The sequence below is a fragment of the Oncorhynchus clarkii genome, chromosome 9 (genome assembly GCF_045791955.1).
Source record: "Oncorhynchus clarkii lewisi isolate Uvic-CL-2024 chromosome 9, UVic_Ocla_1.0, whole genome shotgun sequence".
Lineage (NCBI taxonomy): Eukaryota > Metazoa > Chordata > Actinopteri > Salmoniformes > Salmonidae > Oncorhynchus > Oncorhynchus clarkii.
Genome location: NC_092155.1, coordinates 1,921,191 through 1,944,906, shown reverse-complemented (window position 1 = coordinate 1,944,906; position 23,716 = coordinate 1,921,191). Strand labels below are relative to the sequence as shown.

Here is a 23,716-nt window from a genome sequence, read left to right as displayed (position 1 = left end):
AACAGAGGAGAGGAGAGCAGATTGGAACAGAGGAGAGCAGAGTGGAACAGAGGAGAGGAGAGCAGAGTGGAACAGAGGAGAGGAGAGCAGAGTGGAACAGAGGAGAGGAGAGAGGAGAGCAGAGTGGAACAGAGGAGAGGAGAGCAGAGTGGAACAGAGGAGAGGAGAGCAGAGTGGAATAGAGGAGAGGAGAGAGGAGAGCAGAGTGGAACAGAGGAGAGGAGAGCAGAGTGGAACAGAGGAGAGGAGAGCAGAGTGGAACAGAGGAGAGGAGAGCAGAGTGGAACAGAGGAGAGGAGAGCAGAGTGGAATAGAGGAGAGGAGAGAGGAGAGCAGAGTGGAACAGAGGAGAGGAGAGCAGAGTGGAACAGAGGAGAGGAGAGAGGAGAGCAGAGTGGAACAGAGGAGAGGAGAGCAGAGTGGAACAGAGGAGAGGAGAGAGGAGAGCAGCGTGGAACAGAGGAGAGGAGAGCAGAGTGGAACAGAGGAAAGGAGAGAGGAGAGCAGAGTGGAACAGAGGAGAGGAGAGCAGAGTGGAACAGAGGAGAGGAGAGAGGAGAGCAGAGTGGAACAGAGGAGAGCAGCGTGGAAGAGAGGAGAGGAGAGCAGAGTGGAACAGAGGAAAGGAGAGCAGAGTGGAACAGAGGAGAGGAGAGAGGAGAGCAGAGTGGAACAGAGGAGAGCAGCGTGGAACAGAGGAGAGGAGAACAGAGTGGAACAGAGTGGAACAGAGGAGAGGAGAGCAGAGTGGAACAGAGGAGAGGATAGAGGAGAGCAGAGTGGAACAGAGGAGAGGCGAGCAGAGTGGAACAGAGGAGAGTGGAACAGAGGAGAGGAGAGCAGAGTGGAACAGAGGAGAGGAGAGAGGAGAGCAGAGTGGAACAGAGGAGAGCAGAGTGGAACAGAGGAGTGGAACAGAGGAGAGGAGAGAGGAGAGCAGAGTGGAACAGAGGAGAGGAGAGCAGAGTGGAACAGAGGAGAGGAGAGAGGAGAGCAGAGTGGAACAGAGGAGAGGAGAGCAGAGTAGAACAGAGGAGAGGAGAGCAGAGTGGAACAGAGGAGAGGAGAGCAGAGTAGAACAGAGGAGAGGAGAGAGGAGTGGAACAGAGGAGAGGAGAGCAGAGTGGAACAGAGGAGAGAGGGGAGCTGAGAGAAGGAGAAGAAAGAAGAGTAGATAAAAGGAGAGGAGGAGGAGTAAGGCCAAGTGCTCACCACCGGCAATCTGGATGGGGCCCAAAGTGGCTTAAAATTGACAGACTGAAGCCGTGGCTATATAATACACCACATGGTTAGTCAAATTTCCTTTAATTAGGCTAAACATGTTTGTGCATATTTAGTCTATACCTAGTCTACAGCGTTATGTGTTTATTTCTGAGCCAACTCCACCAGGACCTCGATTGCCCAAGGGGTCTGGGAGCATTCAACATCGAGGAGGATGAGAGGAGAGGGAGGAGGAGGAGAGGGAGGACGAGGAGGAGGAGGAGGAGAGGGAGAGGCCAGGTGGAGAAGCCTAAGACCAGGCAGCAGTTCTGGGCTCGGTTCAGAGAGGAAGGAGGAGGAGGAGGAGAGGGAGAGGCCAGGTGGAGAAGCCTAAGACCAGGCAGCAGTTCTGGGCTCGGTTCAGAGAGGGAGGAGGAGGAGGAGAGGGAGAGGCCAGGTGGAGAAGCCTAAAACCAGGCAGCAGTTCTGGGCTCGGTTCAGAGAGGGAGGAGGAGGAGGAGAGGGAGAGGCCAGGTGGAGAAGAGGAGGTAAAAACATGTGTTTTCAAATGCAGTGATGAAACCAATGTTCCATCATGTGTGTTGGATAAACTAAAACAAACGGCTATTGATCACTTTTTCTGTTTTGTGCTGTAATTAGCTCATGGATCCATATCTTGCTGGCCTCCAGGACAACCTAGACAGGAGGTTCCAACACCTGGAGATGCTGGGGGCCTTCAGTGTGTTGGGACCTCAGGCCTTCAGTGTGTTGGGACCTCAGGCCTTCAGTGTGTTGGGACCTCAGGCTGCGTTCTCTAGTGAGAGGATAAACACCTTCAACCTGACCCTCTCCAGGCAGTTCTTCAAGCGCAGAGGCTGCTTTTCTCCAAGAGTGACCATCTTACAAGCAACATGTGTTAGTTGGAGCATTCAAGGTACGGCATGAATACGATTTTTTTGAAGAGGACATTTTAGGCCAGTGTTGCCCTTTTTCCTGTTGAAGTACCACTCTGTTGACTCTTTAATGTTGGAGATCTTGTAGTTTTTCATGTTGAAGTATCACTCTGTTGACTCTTTAATGTTGGACATCTTGTAGTTTTTCATGCATCTCAGGGGTTGGACTAGCTGATGGCAATGACAAAGCTGGCCTTGCAGTTTGATGAGTGGGGGCAGTCTACCCCTGCCTTAGCCAGCTGGCAGCAATCACACTGACTATACCAGTGTCTTCCGTTAATTGTGAGGGACTTCTCTGCAATGAAACGAGTAAGAACATTTAAATGTGAAAGTAGATCCTCTTTATCCCTTTCCTTTCTTCTTATTATCTCTGTTATTGCAGGTCAAAACAGACTTGAGGAACAGACTGCAGTGAGAGCATCTTGCCGCCTGCATGTGGCTCTCCAACGAAAAACTGTCAGAACCTAGAAATAGATTTCCAACTGCTTTCTTTGGTGATGAATATAAATTAGTGTTCCTCTGTTCATTTTGTCAAGATAAACTTTTTTATTTGAGAAAGAAGGACTCTGCTGTTTTTCTGCAGCACATCCTGTAACTATAGTTACTTTACCAATACGTTACTGAGCTCATTTCTGGGGGTGGAAATTATATTTTAGGTTTGAGTTTTTTCCTTTTAAAAAAAGTCACCATAACCAAGCTTTTCAGTACCAAGCTTTTTTTAGGGGGGGTGGCTGCAACCCGGCAAAAAAGGGGGGACCCTCACTAACTTTTCCCCAACAACTAACACATTTTCCAAAAGAAACACTGGAACACATCAACTTCATAGAACAGCGAACACACATATCTTTCACACAACACACACCTTGAGTAGGACAGACCAGAACAACTGACTGACACACACACACACACACGAGTAGGGCAGACCAAAACAACTGACACACACACAGTACGTGAAAGTTGAGGTGTGTGTCGTGGTGAAAGGAGAGGTCATGTTATTCAGAAAGTTGTTCTTCAGGTAGCAGCATCACAGGGTAGAGCCTTCTGATACCTTCTAACATCTTCAGAGGGAAGAACAAAAGTTATTTAAAAAGTTATCACCCGACTAAACTCTAAAGATATTTATATCTACATCAGTCACAGTCAATTAATTCATTCTTATTTACCTTCAGTCTCATTCTGAATGTCGCAAAACTCTTGGATATCTGCATAAACCCTAGCATAAATGATGAATCAGCGAGATACAAATTGGCTTAATTATTTATTTACTAACAATAAAATGTAAAAATGTTTTTTTTAAATCACAAAGAATTACATATACACAGAATGGATCATACTTTGATTAGTAATTATGTCATAAAGGAAAACGTCCTTAGGGGACGGAACAGATACAATGGCTGGTAACACAAAGAAAGGGGGTTGGGCTTGAATGAAAGCGCGGGAAGACTGAAGAACAAATGGGAAAGCTATCGGAAATACAGAATCTTATGCATTCTAAATTACCGCCAATTTGGAAAAGGAAAATGCAAGAAATATAAATGCAAGAGATCCAGCAGGGATCTCTTGTCTTCTGAAGAATGTCTCTGGTGGTAAACTGGACACGTTATAGTATCGTCGTTGTGTGTTAGACTGGATACGTCGTTTGTCCTTTCCTAGCCCACATTTACAGTGGCTGCTGCTAACTCATCGGCTCGGAGGTATCACTTCTGGAGTGAATAAGAGTTCAAAGTTCATACCAAGTTGCCATACTTGTAAGCTCATGCTATATTCTGGCTGGTATAGTCGAAATTCATCCTTTCTGCATGTCGATCGTCACCTTCACATTGAACACGATGGGAATTTCGTTAGGTTATTATCTTAGCCCTTTTAACGCAGGAACCGTCGTCCTCCCGTCCTCGGAACACAAAGTTAAATTTTTGTCAACGGGCTTATATAGTTGTGGGAGAGAGGGGCATGTTTCATAGTTTACAACCAATGTCTGTTCACTTGGGCGGGGACACCGAGTGAGCAGAGTTTTTACTCTATGGAAACCATTCTCTCATTTAGAAATAAATGTAATCTAAAATTACATTTCATCTTTTCACAAATAGTTTCATATTTAAACATTTAAATTGCACAACAATCCCATGTGAATCTGATAACTAGAATGTGTAGACTTTCCAAGACACAGTTTATGTCGTCCTGTCATCAGTAATAATATCTCAGACAACAACTGATCTGACATCATATTCTTTAAGTACCAACGCATATTTTCAACTGGTTGGATTACCGAAATATGGTTCCGTTCCCCAACCTATGTTAACAAAGGGCTTTGCATGAGTCCATTCTGTAGAGTAGAGAGAGAAAAGGGGGTATTTATGGGGGTCATAAACCTCACCAACAGGCCAACGTCATAACGTCTGTGCTCACATGGGCCACTGACTTGGTTCAGACTTCATATGAAAAACAATTCTCTCATAAATAAGTTTCCTATTTAATGATATACGTTCCAACATTTGGATGTGAATCTAATCACTGGGAAATATACACATTCAGAGAAACAGTTATGTTGTTCTACTGTCCTTAGTGACATCACAAATTAGTAATGACTTCGACATGGTTGTCCTGAGCGCTCTGGAGCAGGTTTTATCAAAGACCTCTGTACTTTGCGCCGTTCATCTTTCCCTTGATCCTGACTAGTCTCCCAGTCCCTGCCGCTGAAATCATCTCCACAGTATGACGCTGCCACCACCATGCTTCACAGTAGGGATGGTGCCAGGTTTCCTCCAGACGTGACGCTTGGCATTCAGGCCAAAGAGTTCAATCTTGGTTTCATCAGAGCAGAGAACCTTGTTCTCCTTCTCCCCCAGATCTGTGCTTCGACGGGTCACCGGTTCGAATCTCAAGTCCGCCTGGGAAAAGGTGCGAAGTGGGACGGAAACAGGAGAGCTGCTGGCATCAGTGTCTCTCCTGCCTCGAGTCTCATCTCATTCAATTGAGCTCTCTTGAGGGGTTCCCGTTCAATGGCACTGCATATTAGAATGAGAGGTTGATTTAGAAAAGGCCAGTTAGAGCAAACTTAAAATGTACATAGCTTTCTACATCAATATGTTAAATACTTTGATATTTGAACTATCAACATGTTGGGCACATCGCACACATACCTGATAGATCGACGGTTTCACCTACAAGAACAGACAGAGATTAAGAACCCGGGACCTCAGCCTTGCAAACACACATATACAGCCCACCTGAGTTAAATGTAGACAGTCCCACCAATGAAAAGCTATGGAGTCGGGGAGGAGTGATTTTACAAGTCTGTTTGTAATAGAATAGAGGTAATTAAGGTGGAGTGATTGAACTAAAGCTCACAATATTGTGATGAAAGCATTGGGACAGTTAGAGACGCCTCACCTGTCACGCATTGACGTTTCCCACGTCGATTTCCGACCACATATCCCATTGCCGCGGCCACTGCAGCCACTGCCAGACAAAGCCCAACTGTCCAGTAGAACTGGCACGGCTTGGGAAAGATGTCATCTGAAACACAGAAGCCATGTCGAACCCATTACGTACTATCATACCAATTGACTGGTTTGGACCTCCAGATTGCTAATCTACGAAATAACATTGGCAGCGTGGTGCAAACAAAATAATAATTTCATAAAACATTTTCAAAAACTTCCAAATGTAAATTCAAATGTTTACAAAACAGATCCCTCACCAGGAATGCGAATCTGCTTCGTTCTGAAGGTGTTCTGCTGTTGAACTCTACAGGTGAACCAGTTGTTGTCAGTCTGCTGTATGGTGACATTTCGTCTCACAGTGAAGAAACCCTCAGTGTCAGTCTCGGTCTCTGTAGGTCCAGCAGCAGGGAGGATGGTTCCATTGTTGTCCAGCCACTCCAGCTCAGGTTCAGGGTACCAGCCTTCGGACTCACACCTCAGGACCAGCCCACTACCATTAGTTCCTTCAATAGAGAGGACTGGCTGAGATCCAGGGCCTGCAAAAATTAAAGTTAACACAGGGGTGAGATTCCTGTTATGAAAATGAATGGACTGCTTAAAATGGGATTTTCCCTCTTCAGAATATTACTCTTTCTTAACACCCAGTGGACCATTAACCTCTTGGAACACTAGGGGCAGGATTTCATTTTTGGATGAAAAAACGTTCCCGTTTTAAACAAGATATTTTGGCACGAAAAGATGCTCGACTACGCATATAATTGACAGCTTTGGAAAGAAAACACTGACGTTTCCAAAACTGCAAAGATATTATCTGTGAGTGCCACAGAACTGATGCTACAGGCGAAACCAAGATGAAACTTCAAACAGGAAATGAGCAAAATTTTTGAGGCGCTGTTTTCCATTGTCTCCTTATATGGCTGTGAATGCGCCCTGAACGAGCCTACACGTTCTGCCGTTTCCCAAACGAAGAAACAGTAATATTAACTAACACCCAGTGGACCAATAAGAAACAGTAATATTAACTAACACCCAGTGGACCAATAAGAAACAGGGTGTTAGTTAATATTACTGTTTCTTATTGGTCCACTGGGTGTTAGTTAAAATTACTGTTTCTTATTGGTCCACTGGGTGTTAGTTAATATTACTGTTTCTTATTGGTCCACTGGGTGTTAATATTACTGTTTCTTATTGGTCCACTGGGTGTTAGTTAATATCACTGTTTCTTAATGGTCCACATTTAATGTATAACACATGTATTTTCATCAACATTTGTAAATGAGTATTTCTGTAAATTGATATGGCTCTCTGCAAAAACATTGCATGTTTTGGAACTACTGAACATAACACGCCAATGTAAAATAAGATTTTTGGATATAAATATGAACTTAACCGAACAAAACATGTATTGTGTAACATGAAGTCCTATGAGTGTAATCTGATGAAGACCATCAAAGGTTAGTGATAACAATTCTCTCTATTTGTGCTTTTTGTGACTCCTCTCTTTGGCTGGAAAAATGGCTGGGTTTTTCTGTGAGTTGGTGGTGACCTAACATAATTGTTTGTGGAGCTTTTGCTGTAAAGCATTTTTTAAATCAGACACTGGAATGAAACCTGTTAGGGATAGGGGGCAGCATTTTCACTGTTGGATAAATAGCGTGCACAATTTCAACTTACTGCTACTCATGCCAGGAATATATTATATGCGTATGATTAGCAGGTGTGGATAGAAAACACTGAAGTTTCTAAAACTGTTTCAATCATGTCTGTGACTATAACAGAACTTATGTAGCAGGCAAAACCCAGAGGAGTAACTGTTCCGATTTTTTTTTTTGTGCCTTTGACCGTTCCCTCAGGTGTCTTTGCCAAGGGATATTTGATAGCGACCATTTTACAGTTCCTACGACTTCCACTGGATGTCTCCAGTCTTTGGAATTTGGTTGAAGTTAATCATCTGTGCAATGAAGAAGAAGCACATCCTGGAACAAGGTTACACTGTTGAGAGTTATGCAAGACGAAAAAAGGAGCATGTTTTGTTTACTTGCTGTATTGAATACAGATTCCCCCGTCTACAATGTGATCGATTATTAACGTTTAAAAATACCGAACGTTGTATTACAAAAGTAGTTTGAAATATTTTGTTAAAGTTTATAGGCAACTTTTGAAATGTTTTGTAGTGACGTTGTGTTTTGGAAAGCTGTTTTTTTCCGGATCAAACGCGCTTTATAAATGGACATTTTGGGTATACATGGACGGAATTAATCGAACAAAAGGACCAATTGTGATGTTTATGGGACATATTGGAGTGCCAAAAAAGAAGCTCGTCAAAGGTAATGCATGTTTTATATTTTATTTCAGCGTTTTGTGTAGCGCCTGCTACGCTAGCTCTTTTGTTTACTACTGGTTCAGATGAGTGCATGCTATCAGATAATAGCTTCTTATGCTTTCGCCGAAAAGCATTTTTTAAACTCTGACATGTTGGTTGGATTCACAACGAGTGTAGCTTTAATTGAGTATCTTACATGTGTGATTTAATGAAAGTTAGAATTTTATTTGAATCTGGCGCTCTGCATTTCCCCAGGCAATTGGCCAGTTGAGACGCTAGAGGTATTAATGGTCCACTGGGTGTTATTATTGTTGCTTTTTGGAAACTCACTTGATTGTGATGGTTGTCTTGGGGGAGATGAATATTTTTTGTCATCTATGAAAAATAGATGAATGACATTGTGATAATCTCAATGAAAAATGTGCTGATGACATAATAACACAAAGCACAAAGGAAAAGGCAACATTTTGATAATTTATATAAATAAGGATCAGACATTGTACTTGACAGAAAATAACATCTGATGTGTATATAAACTACACTAGTATTTACATGACTCACCGACCAGGAGTTGTGTGTATATATAGTATACATACTTATTTTCCACCATAATTTGCAAATAAATTCATTAAAAATCCTACAATGTGATTTTCTGGATTTTTTTTCCTCATTTTGTCTGTCATAGACGAAGTGTACCTATGATGAAAATTACAGGCCTCTCTCATCTTTTTAAGTGGGAGAACTTGCACAATTGGTGGATGACTAAATACTTTTTTGCCCCACTGTATATATACTACACTAGTATTTACATGACTCACCGACCAGGAGTTGAACGACAGGTCTCTGAGTCCTGCTCACTGTTGGAATGAAGCAGGTGTAGCTTCCAGCATCAGAGAGAGTAACTCTGGTCAGCTTTAAGGAGACGTTGCTGTTCTTCAGTTCTTCTTTGAACAGTGACGTTCTTCCCCTGTAGGATGGATTCTGGTCCTCTTCAGAGTCACGATGGTCGCGGTAACAATGTGCCTCTTTTGGCTTCAAGTCTGGTCTGAGCCACTCCACTGTGTGGTTCGCAGCATTCATAGTGGGGTTCAGGTAACAGGGAAGGATGACATCACCACCCGCTACGGCATGAACCCTGGACATTGGAGCAACAACCTGAACCTGGCCTGAAAAAACAAAATCAGAGTGAATATCTTTAAGACTAAATGTTGTTAACTAATCAAAAAATAAGTTTAGTAACAGGGTAGAGTTTAGTACTTAGTAGCCTATTTTGTATTTGTCGTGAACAGACTCACGTAACTTTACCCAACAGGAGAATGAACACCAAATCAGAACAGATTCAACAGCTGGGCGATAGTGAATTATAAAAACAATAAGTGGTTTATATTGATGGGAGAAATAACCACATTATTCACCATCTGGATGTCAGTGACACGTATAGGCCTACTGCTGCATTCAAGACAATTGGGAACTCAAAATAATACACAAAATAAGTGAAATCATGTGCACCACTTTTGTATTCAATTGCCGATATGAGTTTGCTTCCCAGATGGTCGCCGGCGTTAACGTTTCCAACTGTTTTTCTACCAAACATATTTATAAACGGTTTTTTTCGTAACCATCTGGATTTCACCCTGATACAGCAGTATACTCAAATGGAAATGGGGCATGACCGGCAAGCCGGCAGCACAACGCCGGGACACAGGAAATATCAGGGTGACAGCTAAAGCTTGAAATCCACTGAAAACATACTAGTTACGGCATTAACGGCAGGTAGCCTAGTGGTTAGAGTGTAGAGGAGGCAGGTAGCCTAGTGGTTAGAGTGTAGAGGAGGCAGGTAGCCTAGTGGTTAGAGTGTAGAGGAGGCAGGTAGCCTAGTGGTTAGAGTGTAGAGGAGGCAGGTAGCCTAGTGGTTAGAGTGTAGAGGAGGCAGGTAGCCTAGTGGTTGGAGGGGCGGCAGGTCACCAGTTAACCCACTGTTCCTAGACCAGTTAACCCACTGTTCCTAGACCAGTTAGCCCACTGTTCCTAGGCTGTCATTGTAAATAAGAACGTGTTCTAGTTAAATAAATGTCAAATAAAACCCGAAAGTCAACTGTTCTCTAAAATGTTTTCCATATATAGACAAACCCTGTGTGTTTTAATAAAACCAACTATATGCTTGTATTATGCTGTTTGATGAAATAAGACAAATTACTTGAGATAAAAAATAAAAAAAATCTGACCATCCCCCTACTGGCTCTCTCAGATTCTGCCACATCAGGAAGTAGCAGACTGAAGATGACAATAACACGAGGAGTCCATAACAAATAGCTGTCCCGAGCTCACTGGCGCGGGAAACTGAGGGCCCAGAATAGTTATACAATGTTGCATGTTCGCTAGCACAAGTGTCGGGACAGACCCTGTGGGCTGTATCACAGCCTGGTAAGGCTACTGCACCTCCCTCAACCGAAGGGCTCTCCAGAGGGTGGTGTGGGGGCAAACTACCTGCCCTCCATGACACCTACACCACCCTCAACCGCAAGGCTCTCCAGAGGGTGGTGAGGTCTGCACAACGCATCACCGGGGGCAAACTACCTGCCCTCCATGACACCTACACCACCCTCAACCGCAAGGCTCTCCAGAGGGTGGTGTGGGGGCAAACTACCTGCCCTCCATGACACCTACAACACCCTCAACACCCTGGTATGGCAGCTGATTGGCCTCTGACCGTAAGGTGCTACAGAGGGCAGTGTTACGACCTAGTACATCACCACCTGGTGTGGCAGCTGATTGGCCTCTGACCGTAAGGTGCTACAGAGGGCAGTGTTACGACCTAGTACATCACCACCTGGTATGGCAGCTGATTGGCCTCTGACCGTAAGGTGCTACAGAGGGCAGTGTTACGACCTAGTACATCACCACCTGGTGTGGCAGCTGATTGGCCTCTGACCGTAAGGTGCTACAGAGGGCAGTGTTACGACCTAGTACATCACCACCTGGTGTGGCAGCTGATTGGCCTCTGACCGTAAGGTGCTACAGAGGGCAGTGTTACGACCTAGTACATCACCGCCTGGTATGGCAGCTGATTGGCCTCTGACCGTAAGGTGCTACAGAGGGCAGTGTTACGACCTAGTACATCACCACCTGGTATGGCAGCTGATTGGCCTCTGACCGTAAGGTGCTACAGAGGGCAGTGTTACGACCTAGTACATCACCACCTGGTATGGCAGCTGATTGGCCTCTGACCGTAAGGTGCTACAGAGGGCAGTGTTACGACCTAGTACATCACCGCCTGGTATGGCAGCTGATTGGCCTCTGACCGTAAGGTGCTACAGAGGGCAGTGTTACGACCTAGTACATCACCACCTGGTATGGCAGCTGATTGGCCTCTGACCGTAAGGTGCTACAGAGGGCAGTGTTACGACCTAGTACATCACCACCTGGTATGGCAGCTGATTGGCCTCTGACCGTAAGGTGCTACAGAGGGCAGTGTTACGACCTAGTACATCACCACCTGGTGTGGCCACTGCTACTCACCATATTCCTACAATTACCCTGTACTCCCACATATTCACTCTGCACCCCCTGTATAAAGCCTTGTTATTGTGTTACTTTATAAAGAAATGTACTTTAGTTAATTTAGTACATTTTTTCTTAACTATTTATTGAACTGCATTTTTGGTTAAGGACTTGTAAGTAAGCATTTCACCGTAAGGGAAAGGTGGATACTAGTCAGTAGTACAACTGAATGCATTCAACTGACATGTGTCTTCCACATTTAACTCCTCTGAATCAGAGAGGTGCTGGGGGCTGCCTTAAATCAACATCCACGTCTTTGCCGCCCGGGACAGTGGTCTACTACACCTGTTGTATACGGAGCATGTGACAAATACTGCTGATCAGAGATACAGCGGTCTAATGTATAGACACTACCGTGTACAGGGCATGAGAGAACACAGGGCATGAGAGAACACAGGGCATGAGAGAACACAGGGCATGAGAGAACACAGGGCATGAGAGAACACAGGGCATGAGAGAACACAGGGCATGAGAGAACACAGGTCAAGAGAGAACACAGGTCATGAGAGAACACAGGGCATGAGAGAACACAGGGCATGAGAGAACACAGGGCATGAGAGAACACAGGGCATGAGAGAACACAGGTCAAGAGAGAACACAGGTCAAGAGAGAACACAGGTCATGAGAGAACACAGGGCATGAGAGAACACAGGGCATGAGAGAACACAGGGCATGAGAGAACACAGGTCAAGAGAGAACACAGGTCAAGAGAGAACACAGGTCATGAGAGAACACAGGGCATGAGAGAACACAGGGCATGAGAGAACACAGGGCATGAGAGAACACAGGGCATGAGAGAACACAGGGCATGAGAGAACACAGGTCAAGAGAGAACACAGGTCAAGAGAGAACACAGGGCATGAGAGAACACAGGGCATGAGAGAACACAGGGCATGAGAGAACACAGGGCATGAGAGAACACAGGGCATGAGAGAACACTGGTCATGAGAGAACACAGGGCATGAGAGAACACTGGTCATGAGAGAACACTGGGCATGAGAGAACACTGGGCATGAGAGAACACAGGGCATGAGAGAACACAGGGCATGAGAGAACACAGGGCATGAGAGAACACAGGGCATGAGAGAACACTGGGCATGAGAGAACACAGGGCATGAGAGAACCATGTGGCTGTGTCCCACATCGCACCCTGTCAACTACATAGTGAACCTCTGCTGATCAGGCTCCTGGTCAACAGTAGTGTCCTTTATAGGGTATAGGCTGCTATGTGGGATGTACCCTGTGACTTCCATTTCCTTCACCATCTTGTCTCAGTCCTCTGATAACACCTATTTCACCCCCCCCCCCCCCATCTTGTCTCAGTCCTCTGACAACACACTGTCATGTCACCACCTATGTCACCCCCCCCCCCCCCCATCTTGTCTCAGTCCTCTGACAACACCCATTTCACCCCCACATCTTGTCTCAGTCCACTAGCTCATAATTTGAGGTGGGACAGCAAATAACAGACGTGCAATGAGGACACACTCATACACTTGATACATTGTACTTCACGTTCCTTGATCAATGAAACGGGATCACTGAACAACATGAAATTAACAGCAGGTGTCCTAGAATGATAATAGGATCTGCACAGCTAACTGGCTACTGTGTCACTGAAACCTTTATTTAACGAGGTCAAGTCAGTTAAGAACAAATTCTTATTTACAAGGACAGCCTACACGGGCCAAACCCAGGCGACGCTGGGCCAATTGTGCGCCACCCTATGGGACTCCCAATCACAGCCGGTTGTGATACGGCCTGGAATCGAACCAGGGTCTGTAGCGACGTAATGAAATGCAGACCTCTGCACCACTAGGGAGCTACAATTGACCATAATGTCAACATTATTTGCTAACGTTAACGCTAACTAGCTACGTAAACCTGCATCTGGATGATCTAAGATGATAGCAAGTTGAGAATAACACCACAGAACTTCACATCGTATTGTGAATAACAACATTATTTCACTTTAGGATGTATCTTTGCTAGCCAGCTTCCATTGTTTTACCAGCTAGCTAGGTAGCTAAGCGCTGTTGTGAGAAACCCACCTTCGGTTGTTGTTGAAAGACAGCAGAAGCACAACCAGCAGAAATGCAAACCATAACGAGAAAATATATACATTTTACAAGCAATGTTACGTTTGATGCCGTTATTACTAGTGAAGTTAGTTTCACACTGTACTTCTTCCTGAAATGACGTTCCCAGCAGTGTACTTCCTCCTCCTGAAATGACGTTCCCAGCACTGGTCTTCTTCTTCTTCTTCTTCTATGAGGTTTAACGGCGGTTGGCATCCAATTTGTTGCATTACCACCACCTACTAGCCTGGAGTACTCCCTTTAAAAAAACTCCCTTTAAAAAAAAATGTACTGAATAAATACCCTACCATCTAACACTATAGTCATTAATTTCAAAATTATATAAAATAAAATTAACACCCCCCCCCCCCTACTCCACTAATTAAATGAATGTATTCCTACCTCATTGCCATCACCCTGAAAGGATGGGACATCACCACTGTTACTCTTTCTATTGTCAAGTCTCCCACACACCCAAATACCTCTCTGCTGCTGCTACCACAACCTCTATTTCCTGAGACTTACGTTCCATCCCTGCTGTCCAGTTGATAACCGTTGATATAAATACTAACAATCCAATCTTACTGAAACTTATTTCACTGTTTGTCCCTCTGTACTGGTATATCTCTACTACTCTCACCACTCCTCCCTCTGTCCTGGTATATCTCTACTACTCTCACCACTCCTCCCTCTGTCCTGGTATATCTCTACTACTCTCACCACTCCTCCCTCTGTCCTGGTATATCTCTACTACTCTCACCACTCATCCCCCTTAACCCATCTTCCTCTACTTTCTTCACTGCCTCAGCATATGACAACTTCTGATCCACCAGCTCCATGGGCATCCCTACTTTACACTACTTTCCCCAATACTACACATTCCTTTGTCTCATGCCCATCTGCGCATTTCTCACACCTTGGATCCTCCCTCCTACACACTGCTGCCACCTTGGACCCTCCCTCCTACACACTGCTGCCACCTTTGACCCTCCCTCCTACACACTGCTGCCACCTTGGACCCTCCCTCCTACACACTGCTGCCACCTTGGACCCTCCCTCCTACACACTGCAGCCACATTGGACCCTCCCTCCTACACACTGCTGACACCTTGGACCCTCCCTCCTACACACTGCTGCCACCTTGGACCCTCCCTCCTAAACACTGCTGCCACCTTGGACCCTCCCTCCTACACACTGCTGCCACCTTGGACCCTCCCTCCTACACACTGCTGCCACCTTGGATCCTCCCTCTACACACTGCTGCCACCTTGCACCCTCCCTCCTACACACTGCTGCCACCTTGGATCCTCCCTCTACACACTGCTGCCACCTTGCACCCTCCCTCCTACACACTGCTATCACCTTGGACCCTCCCTCCTACACACTGCTGCCACCTTGGACCCTCCCTCCTACACACTGCTGCCACCTTGGACCCTCCCTCCTACACACTGCTGCCACCTTGGACCCTCCCTCCTACACACTGCTGCCACATTGGACCCTCCCTCCTACACACTGCTGCCACCTTGGACCCTCCCTCCTACACACTGCTGCCACCTTGGACCCTCCCTCCTACACACTGCTGCCACCTTGGATCCTCCCTCTACACACTGCTGCCACCTTGCACCCTCCCTCCTACACACTGCTATCACCTTGGACCCTCCCTCCTACACACTGCTGCCACCTTGGACCCTCCCTCCTACACACTGCTGCCACCTTGGACCCTCCCTCCTACACACTGCTGCCACCTTGGACCCTCCCTCCTACACACTGCTGCCACATTGGACCCTCCCTCCTACACACTGCTGCCACCTTGGACCCTCCCTCCTACACACTGCTGCCACATTGGACCCTCCCTCCTACACACTGCTGCCACCTTGGACCCTCCCTCCTACACACTGCTGCCACATTGGACCCTCCCTCCTACACACTGCTGCCACATTGGACCCTCCCTCCTACACACTGCTGCCACATTGGACCCTCCCTCCTACACACTGCTGCCACATTGGACCCTCCCTCCTACACACTGCTGCCACATGCCCATAATCGTGACACCTGTAACATCATAATGTATTTGGCACATACGCTCGTACAGGATAACTTATATATCCTAACTTCTCTTTGTCGGGCAAAAAACTCAACTTCAAAACTCAAAAGAACAGAACTGTTCTGTTTCCCCACCCTGTGTGTGTCGCATCAAACGACCAGCATCACACTGGGAATCTTTCCCCTCAGCTGGTCAACGTTTATATCTACTGCTTCCCCAGTTATACTTTCATTGGTGCCCTTTTCTTGAGAAAGAAACAATTCAGATTTCTATACATAAAGAGAAGTGAGTGAAATTAAATGCAAAGTGGTTGTGATGTCATTCAGAACAGATTAAGAAACAGATTAAGAAACAGGCTACATGATTGAGGAAAATAATTTATTTAATTGTATTTGCTACAAAGACGAAATCAATATCCTGATGATTCATAGAAAAATAATGGTTTTGCACAAAACACAATAAAACAAAGGCCCTACATTAGTTATGTTTAAACAAAATAACATGAGACCAAAATGTGAAAATAAAGTAAATAGTTTTAATAAGTGAATTCTCCTCTCCTGTATGTTTTCTAACTCTGTAACATGGTATAACATTATACTGAACCTGTAACAATAATGCCTGAACCTCAACACCTATCAGTTGATCTGTATAGACATGAGAAGTGAAGACATTTACAATGTATCAACCATAATGCAATACAGTATATGACCAGTATATGACTGATGTTGAAGGACAGCTGCTGAATGAATAATACAACACACATTCTATTAAAACACATTCCAATCAGAATAATACATGTATCAGTTAATAGATCACATTTGATCAAATGTCACTATTGTTCCAGCAGGTGGAGCTACAATGTAACAACATACAGCATTGTGACTCACAGTTCTATATGAGAATTCCATGAGTTCCATTCTGATGGTTGTTATGGTGATCAGGTGATCTCAGCCTCACTCTTCTTCAACACGATCACCTGTTCAACACAGAAGTAGTTCATCAGTGTGGCCATGTATTTACTTCTCCAATACAGAACCACTTAGAAATGTAATTAATTTCAGATGATTTACTAGTCAATACTGTGCTACTTAGAATCCTATCAAATTACTTCCAATGGGGCTCCTGCTTATGTCCAGTTCTCCCTTATCAATACCTGGGCTATTTACTCCTTATCAATACCAGGGCTATTTACTCTTAATCAATACCCGGGATATTTACTCCTTATCAATATCCAGGCTATATCCAGGCTATGTGCTCCTAAATGCATTCATTCATATCAGTTGCATATTTTGGTAGTCACTAGCTGCAGCAAACTGAAAAGAAGAGTGACCCAGGGATGTGTGTGCTTTGGGGAACTGAATGTGACTGGCAGAACGGGTGTTGTACAGTGCCTTGCGAAAGTATTCGGCCCCCTTGAACTTTGCGACCTTTTGCCACATTTCAGGCTTCAAACATAAAGATATAAAACTGTATTTTTTTGTGAAGAATCAACAACAAGTGGGACACAATCATGAAGTGGAACGACATTTATTGGATATTTCAAACTTTTTTAACAAATCAAAAACTGAAAAATTGGGCGTGCAAAATTATTCAGCCCCTTTACTTTCAGTGCAGCAAACTCTCTCCAGAAGTTCAGTGAGGATCTCTGAATGATCCAATGTTGACCTAAATGACTAATGATGATAAATACAATCCACCTGTGTGTAATCAAGTCTCCGTATAAATGCACCTGCACTGTGATAGTCTCAGAGGTCCGTTAAAAGCGCAGAGAGCATCATGAAGAACAAGGAACACACCAGGCAGGTCCGAGATACTGTTGTGAAGAAGTTTAAAGCCGGATTTGGATACAAAAAGATTTCCCAAGCTTTAAACATCCCAAGGAGCACTGTGCAAGCGATAATATTGAAATGGAAGGAGTATCAGACCACTGCAAATCTACCAAGACCTGGCCGTCCCTCTAAACTTTCAGCTCATACAAGGAGAAGACTGATCAGAGATGCAGCCAAGAGGCCCATGATCACTCTGGATGAACTGCAGAGATCTACAGCTGAGGTGGGAGACTCTGTCCATAGGACAACAATCAGTCGTATATTGCACAAATCTGGCCTTTATGGAAGAGTGGCAAGAAGAAAGCCATTTCTTAAAGATATCCATAAAAAGTGTTGTTTAATGTTTGCCACAAGCCACCTGGGAGACACACCAAACATGTGGAAGAAGGTGCTCTGGTCAGATGAAACCAAAATTGAACTTTTTGGCAACAATGCAAAACGTTATGTTTGGCGTAAAAGCAACACAGCTGAACACACCATCCCCACTGTCAAACATGGTGGTGGCAGCATCATGGTTTGGGCCTGCTTTTCTTCAGCAGGGACAGGGAAGATGGTTAAAATTGATGGGAAGATGGATGGAGCCAAATACAGGACCATTCTGGAAGAAAACCTGATGGAGTCTGCAAAAGACCTGAGACTGGGACGGAGATTTGTCTTCCAACAAGACAATGATCCAAAACATAAAGCAAAATCTACAATGGAATGGTTCAAAAATAAACATATCCAGGTGTTAGAATGGCCAAATCAAAGTCCAGACCTGAATCCAATCGAGAATCTGTGGAAAGAACTGAACTGCTGTTCACAAATGCTCTCCATCCAACCTCACTGAGCTCGAGCTGTTTTGCAAGGAGGAATGGGAAAAAATGTCAGTCTCTCGATGTGCAAAACTGATAGAGACATACCCCAAGCGACTTACAGCTGTAATCGCAGCAAAAGGTGGCGCTACAAAGTATTAACTTAAGGGGGCTGAATAATTTTGCACGCCCAATTTTTCAGTTTTTGATTTGTTAAAAAAGTTTGAAATATCCAATAAATGTCGTTCCACTTCATGATTGTGTCCCACTTGTTGTTGATTCTTCACAAAAAAATACAGTTTTATATCTTTATGTTTGAAGCCTGAAATGTGGCAAAAGGTCGCAAAGTTCAAGGGGGCCGAATAATTTCGCAAGGCACTGTATGTGGAGGATGAGGGCTGCAGTAGATATCTCAGATAGGGGGGAGTGAGGCCTACGAGGGTTTAATAAATAAGCATCAACAACGGCTATACAGAGATTACCAGTTTACAGAGTATAGAGTGCAGTGATGTTTCCTATAATTAGCATTGGTGGCAAATCTGATGGCTGAATGGTAAAGAACATCGAGCCGCTCGAGAGCATCCTTATCTGCCGATCTATAAATTATGTCTCCGTAATCTAGCATGGGTAGGATGGTCATCTGAATCAGGGTTAGTTTGACAGCTGTTGTTTTGTAATTTATTTAAATTTGTATTTATTTAACCTTTATTTAAATAGGCCATAGTGGTGAAGTAATTACAATATAGCAATTAAACACTGGAATGGTCGGATGTGCAGAAGATGCATGGGCAAGTAGAGATACTGGGGTGCAAAGGAGCAAGATACATTTGGGGATGAGGTAGATGGATAGGCTGTTTACAGATGGGTTATGTACAGGTGGAGTGATCTGTGAGCTGCTCTGACAGCTGGTGCTTAAAGATAGTGAGGGAGATATGAGTCTCCAGCTTTGGTGATTTGTGCAGAATAACATGAAATATACTGAACATTTACATTATGAACAGAATAACATGAAATATACTGAACATTTACATTATGAACAGAATAACATGAAATATACTTAACATTATTAACAGAATAACATGAAAATATAGTGAACATTATGAACAGAATAACATGAAATATACTTAACATTATTAACAGAATAACATTAAATATACTGAACATTATGAACAGAATAACATGAAATATACTGAACATTATACATTCACAAACAGAATACTAAATCTGTGTTCATGTACAGTACAGTATATATACAGTTGAAGTCAGGAGTTTACATACGCTAAGGTTGGAGTCATTAAAACTTGTTTTTCAACCACTCCACAAATGTATTGTTAACAAACTACAGTTTTGGCAAGTCGGTTAGGACATCTACTACTATTTTCTTCCCATATCCATGTTTCTCTCCAGTGTTTTACATGTCCTTTCTCCAGCTGCAGTTCCAACTCCAGCAGTCCCAGTGTTGTCCATGTCTCTACTCAGGCTGCTGTGTAGTCTACTGGTGGGGTCTCCCTACCTGCTGGTGACCATCATACTGCTGGTGAAAGGCTGCAGGAGCAGGACACAAGGTGAGAACCTGAGTTCAAACACGATCACCTCATTCCCCAAAAATTGACATTACTGTCTGTTGATAATTAATGTAAACTAGCTCTGATTGAACCATGTTGATAACTGTATCTCTGATTGAACCATGTTGTAAAGTGTTGATAACTGTATCTCTGATTGAACCATGTTTAAAGTGTTGATAACTGTATCTCTGATTGAACCATGTTTAAAGTGTTGATAACTGTATCTCTGATTGAACCATGTTGTAAAGTGTTGATAACTGTATCTCTGATTGAACCATGTTGTAAAGTGTTGGTAACTGTAGCTCTGATTGAACCATGTTGTAAAGTGTTGGTAAATTCAGATTCAAATTTATTTATATAGCCCTTCGTACATCAGCTGATATCTCAAAGTGCTGTACAGAAACCCAGCCTAAAACCCCAAACAGCAAGCAATGCAGGTGAAGAAGCACGGTGGCTAGGAAAAACTCCCTAGAAAGGCCAAAACCTAGGAAGAAACCTAGAGAGGAACCAGGCTATGTGGGGTGGCCAGTCCTCTTCTGGCTGTGCCGGGTGGAGATTATAACAAAACATGGTCAAGATGTTCAAATGTTCATAAATGACCAGCATGGTCGAATAATAATAAGGCAGAATAGTTGAAACTGGAGCAGCAGCACAGTCAGGTGGACTGGGGACAGCAAGGAGTCATCATGTCAGGTATTCCTGGGGCATGGTCCTAGGGCTCAGGTCCTCCGAGAGAGAGAAAGAAAGAGAGAATTAGAGAGAGCATATGTGGGATGGCCAGTCCTCTTCTGGCTGTGCCGGGTGGAGGTAACTGTATCTCTGATTGAACCATGTTGTAGAGTGTTGATAACTGTATCTCTGATTGAACCATGTTGTAAAGTGTTGATAACTGTCTGTTTAGGGGAAACCAGGATTCCCAGGAAGACCCACCAAGACCAGTTAGGTGAGTTTCTACCTTACAACACAACAGCTGCAGGGGCACAATATGGTATTCTGAACACAGTGTGTACTATATTATGTTACCTCTTAGTAGAAGTAGAAAGTAGGATGGATTAGAGTCAACTACCACAATATGGTATTCTGAACACAGTGTGTACTATATTATGTTACCTCTTAGTAGAAGTAGAAAGTAGGATGGATTAGAGTCAACTACCACAATATGGTATTCTGAACACAGTGTGTACTATATTATAGTACCTCTTAGTAGAAGTAAGAGGAGAAAATAGCCTGTGTATTGATAAGGAGTAAATATTACTCGAAAATATTCATATTCATGAAATCACAAGTGAAATATAGTGAAACACAGCTTAGCCTTTTGTTAATCACCCTGTCATCTCAGATTTTGAAATTATGCTTTACAGCCAAAGCAAGACAAGCATTTGTGTACGTTTATCGATAGCCTAGCATAGCATTATGTCCAGCTAGCAGCGGGTAACTTGGTCACGAAAATCAGAAAAGCAATCAAATTAAATCGTTTACCTTTGATGAGCTTCGGATGTTCACTCTCGACAGCAAATGTTCATTTTGTTCCATAAAGATTATTTTTGTAGGCAAAATAGCTCCGTTTGTTCTTCACGTTTGGCTGAAAAATCGACCGAAAATTGTGGTCACGACAACGGCGAAGAATATTCCAAATTAGATCCATAATATCGACAGAAACATGGCAAACGTTGTTTATAATCAATCCTCTAGGTGTTTTTCAAATATCTATTTTATAATATATCAACCGGGACAGTTGGATTCTTAGTAAGAGCGACAGAAACAATGGCCGCATTTGTCTATTACGCACAAATCACTCTGAGAACCACCAGCCGACCACTGACGCAATGTTGTTGTTCACGCTAATTTAAAAAAATAAAAGCCTGAAACTATGTCTTGTGACACTAGACACATTAAGGAAGCCATAGAAAAAGGAATCTCGTTGATATCCCTTTCACTGCTCAATAGGGACAGATAGGAACGCAGAGGTTTCTAAATAAGAGTCACTTCCTGATTGGATTTTTCTCAGGCTTTCGCCTGCAATATCAGTTCTGTTATACTCACAGACAATATTTTTACAGTTTTGGAAACTTTAGAGTGTTTTCTATCCTAAGCTGTCAATTATATGGATATTATATTTTCTAGTCCTGAAAAATAGGCCATTTATTTCGGGAACGTTATTTTTCCAAAAATAAAAAAAGTGCTCCCTAGTTTCAAGAGGTTAAATAAAGGTACATTCATCATGGACAAAACACTACAACTTCCCTTCTGTTAGTAGTAATGAATCCTTTAGAACCGATACTGTCAGCTGGTTCCAGTCAGTGGTGTCTGTATGTTCTCATGATAAACTGACTCTTGTTGTTGATAGTTCCAGTCAGTGATGTCTGTATGTTCTCATGATAAACTAACTCTAATTCTGTTGTGGAAACTTCACACCTCTCGGTTGCTGATGCTGTTGAGGGTGGTCGCAGCGTCTAAAGATAAGTGCGTGAGAAAAGGGAAGGAGGGAGAGAGAAGAAGAGAAAGGAGAAGTAAAGAGATGGACTGACAGGGTTGTGGTTATTCACCACTGCTGAAGAGAGCATCTTTTTCCATCCACCATGAAGTTCTGATGAACAGGGTCACTAGGTAAAGAGAGAGGAGAGAGAAATGAGTGGGGGACAGAGGAGCTGATCCAGTCTACTACAATGAAGACCTCCAACACCATGATGTTCTGATGAACAGGGTCACTAGGTAAAGAGAGAGGAGAGAGAGATGAGTGAGGGACAGAGGAGCTGATCCAGTCTACTACAGTGAAGACCTCCAAAACCACAGGAACAGTTATAGACCCCAACAGGTCTCAGTGTTTAATGTGTAGTTAGATACATGTATACACCCCAACAGGTCTCAGTGTTTAATGTGTAGTTAGATACATTTATACACACCAACATAAAGCCTAATTATAATGACTGATTCAACCAGGTGTTTGACTGGTGTTTTAAGTGTTTAGAACTCTGAATGTACATCACACAGAATACGTAGGTTCCCATGGAGACTGAAATAGACCCTGTTGCAGCAGTAAACAAAGGGGGGGGGGGCAGACAGAAGGAGGTACAGACTAAAATAGACCCTGCTGCAGGAGTCATCAGCAGACATCAAAGAGGAGGGGGAGGGGAGGCAGACAGAAGGAGGTACAGACTAAAATAGACCCTGCTGCAGCAGTCATCAAAGAGGAGGTGTGTCTGTGTCGCTGTCTGCATGTCTGGGTCTGTGTGTGTGTGTGTGTGTGTGTGTGTGTGTGTCTACCTGTGTGTCTGCCTGTGTGTTTGTGTCTGTTTGTTTGTTTCTCTGTCTGTGTATGTGTCTGTGTTTGTCTGTTTCCCATGTGGCTCAGTGGGTAGAGAATGACCCTTGCAGTGCCAGGGTTGTTGGTTTGATTCCTACGGGGGACCAGTACAGGAAAGAGTTCAATAATGTATCAACTCACTGCTGTAAGTTGCTCTGGACAAGAGTTAAATGACCAAAAAATATATGTGAAATGTGTGACAGAGGTGTTTAACAATGGGTGATGTTGTTCACAAACAGCTACAACCTCAAACAGACACAGATCTACTGCTCTGATAAGTCTATATATATATATATATATAAAGCTATAACCTACTGCTCTGATCAGTCTATATATATATATATATATATAGCTTTAACCTCAAACAGACACAGGTATACTGCTCTGATCAGTCTATATGTGTGTGGTGTGGAGACAGCCTCTATTTTTAGTAATGTATTCCGCCATTTGGCATGATGGCTTTGGGTATTTTGAGCATCATGTTATACTGTTTAAATGTCAGCCACCAGACCAGAGCATCATGTTATACTGTTTAAATGTCAGCCACCAGACCAGACCATCATGTTATTCTGTTTAAATGGCAGCCACCAGACCAGAGCATCATGTTATACTGTTTAAATGT

The 23,716-nt window shown here is 43.7% G+C and overlaps 1 protein-coding gene across 2 annotated transcripts; it reads right to left on the bottom strand.

Annotated features, from left to right (window-relative positions):
• Window positions 1-3,440: 3,440 nt before the first annotated feature.
• LOC139415760 (butyrophilin subfamily 1 member A1-like) lies at window positions 3,441-13,706 on the bottom strand. Of its 2 annotated transcripts, XM_071163841.1 has the most exons (7): window positions 13,532-13,706; window positions 8,738-9,085; window positions 8,250-8,294; window positions 5,854-6,132; window positions 5,544-5,669; window positions 5,294-5,314; window positions 3,441-5,158 (listed from the first exon to the last, which is right to left on the bottom strand). In XM_071163841.1, the coding sequence occupies exons 1-7, from the start codon at window positions 13,602-13,604 to the stop codon at window positions 5,121-5,123; spliced, it is 930 nt and encodes a 309-aa protein (XP_071019942.1). In that variant the 5' UTR covers window positions 13,605-13,706; the 3' UTR covers window positions 3,441-5,120. The 2 variants fall into 2 exon arrangements, with proteins under 2 accessions (XP_071019942.1, XP_071019943.1); XM_071163842.1 differs by lacking the exon at window positions 8,250-8,294.
• Window positions 13,707-23,716: the final 10,010 nt, after the last annotated feature.

Excerpts from the sequence above, each read along its gene's own strand:
- LOC139415760 (XM_071163841.1), bottom strand. The coding sequence starts at position 13,604 with ATGTATATATTTTCTCGTTATGGTTTGCATTTCTGCTGGTTGTGCTTC. Across the intron at positions 6,133-8,249 it reads AAGACAACCATCACAATCAA|GCCCTGGATCTCAGCCAGTC; the intron begins GTGAGTTTCCAA and ends TAATTTTTGCAG. Across the intron at positions 5,159-5,293 it reads TGAAACCGTCGATCTATCAG|TGCCATTGAACGGGAACCCC; the intron begins GTATGTGTGCGA and ends TCTAATATGCAG.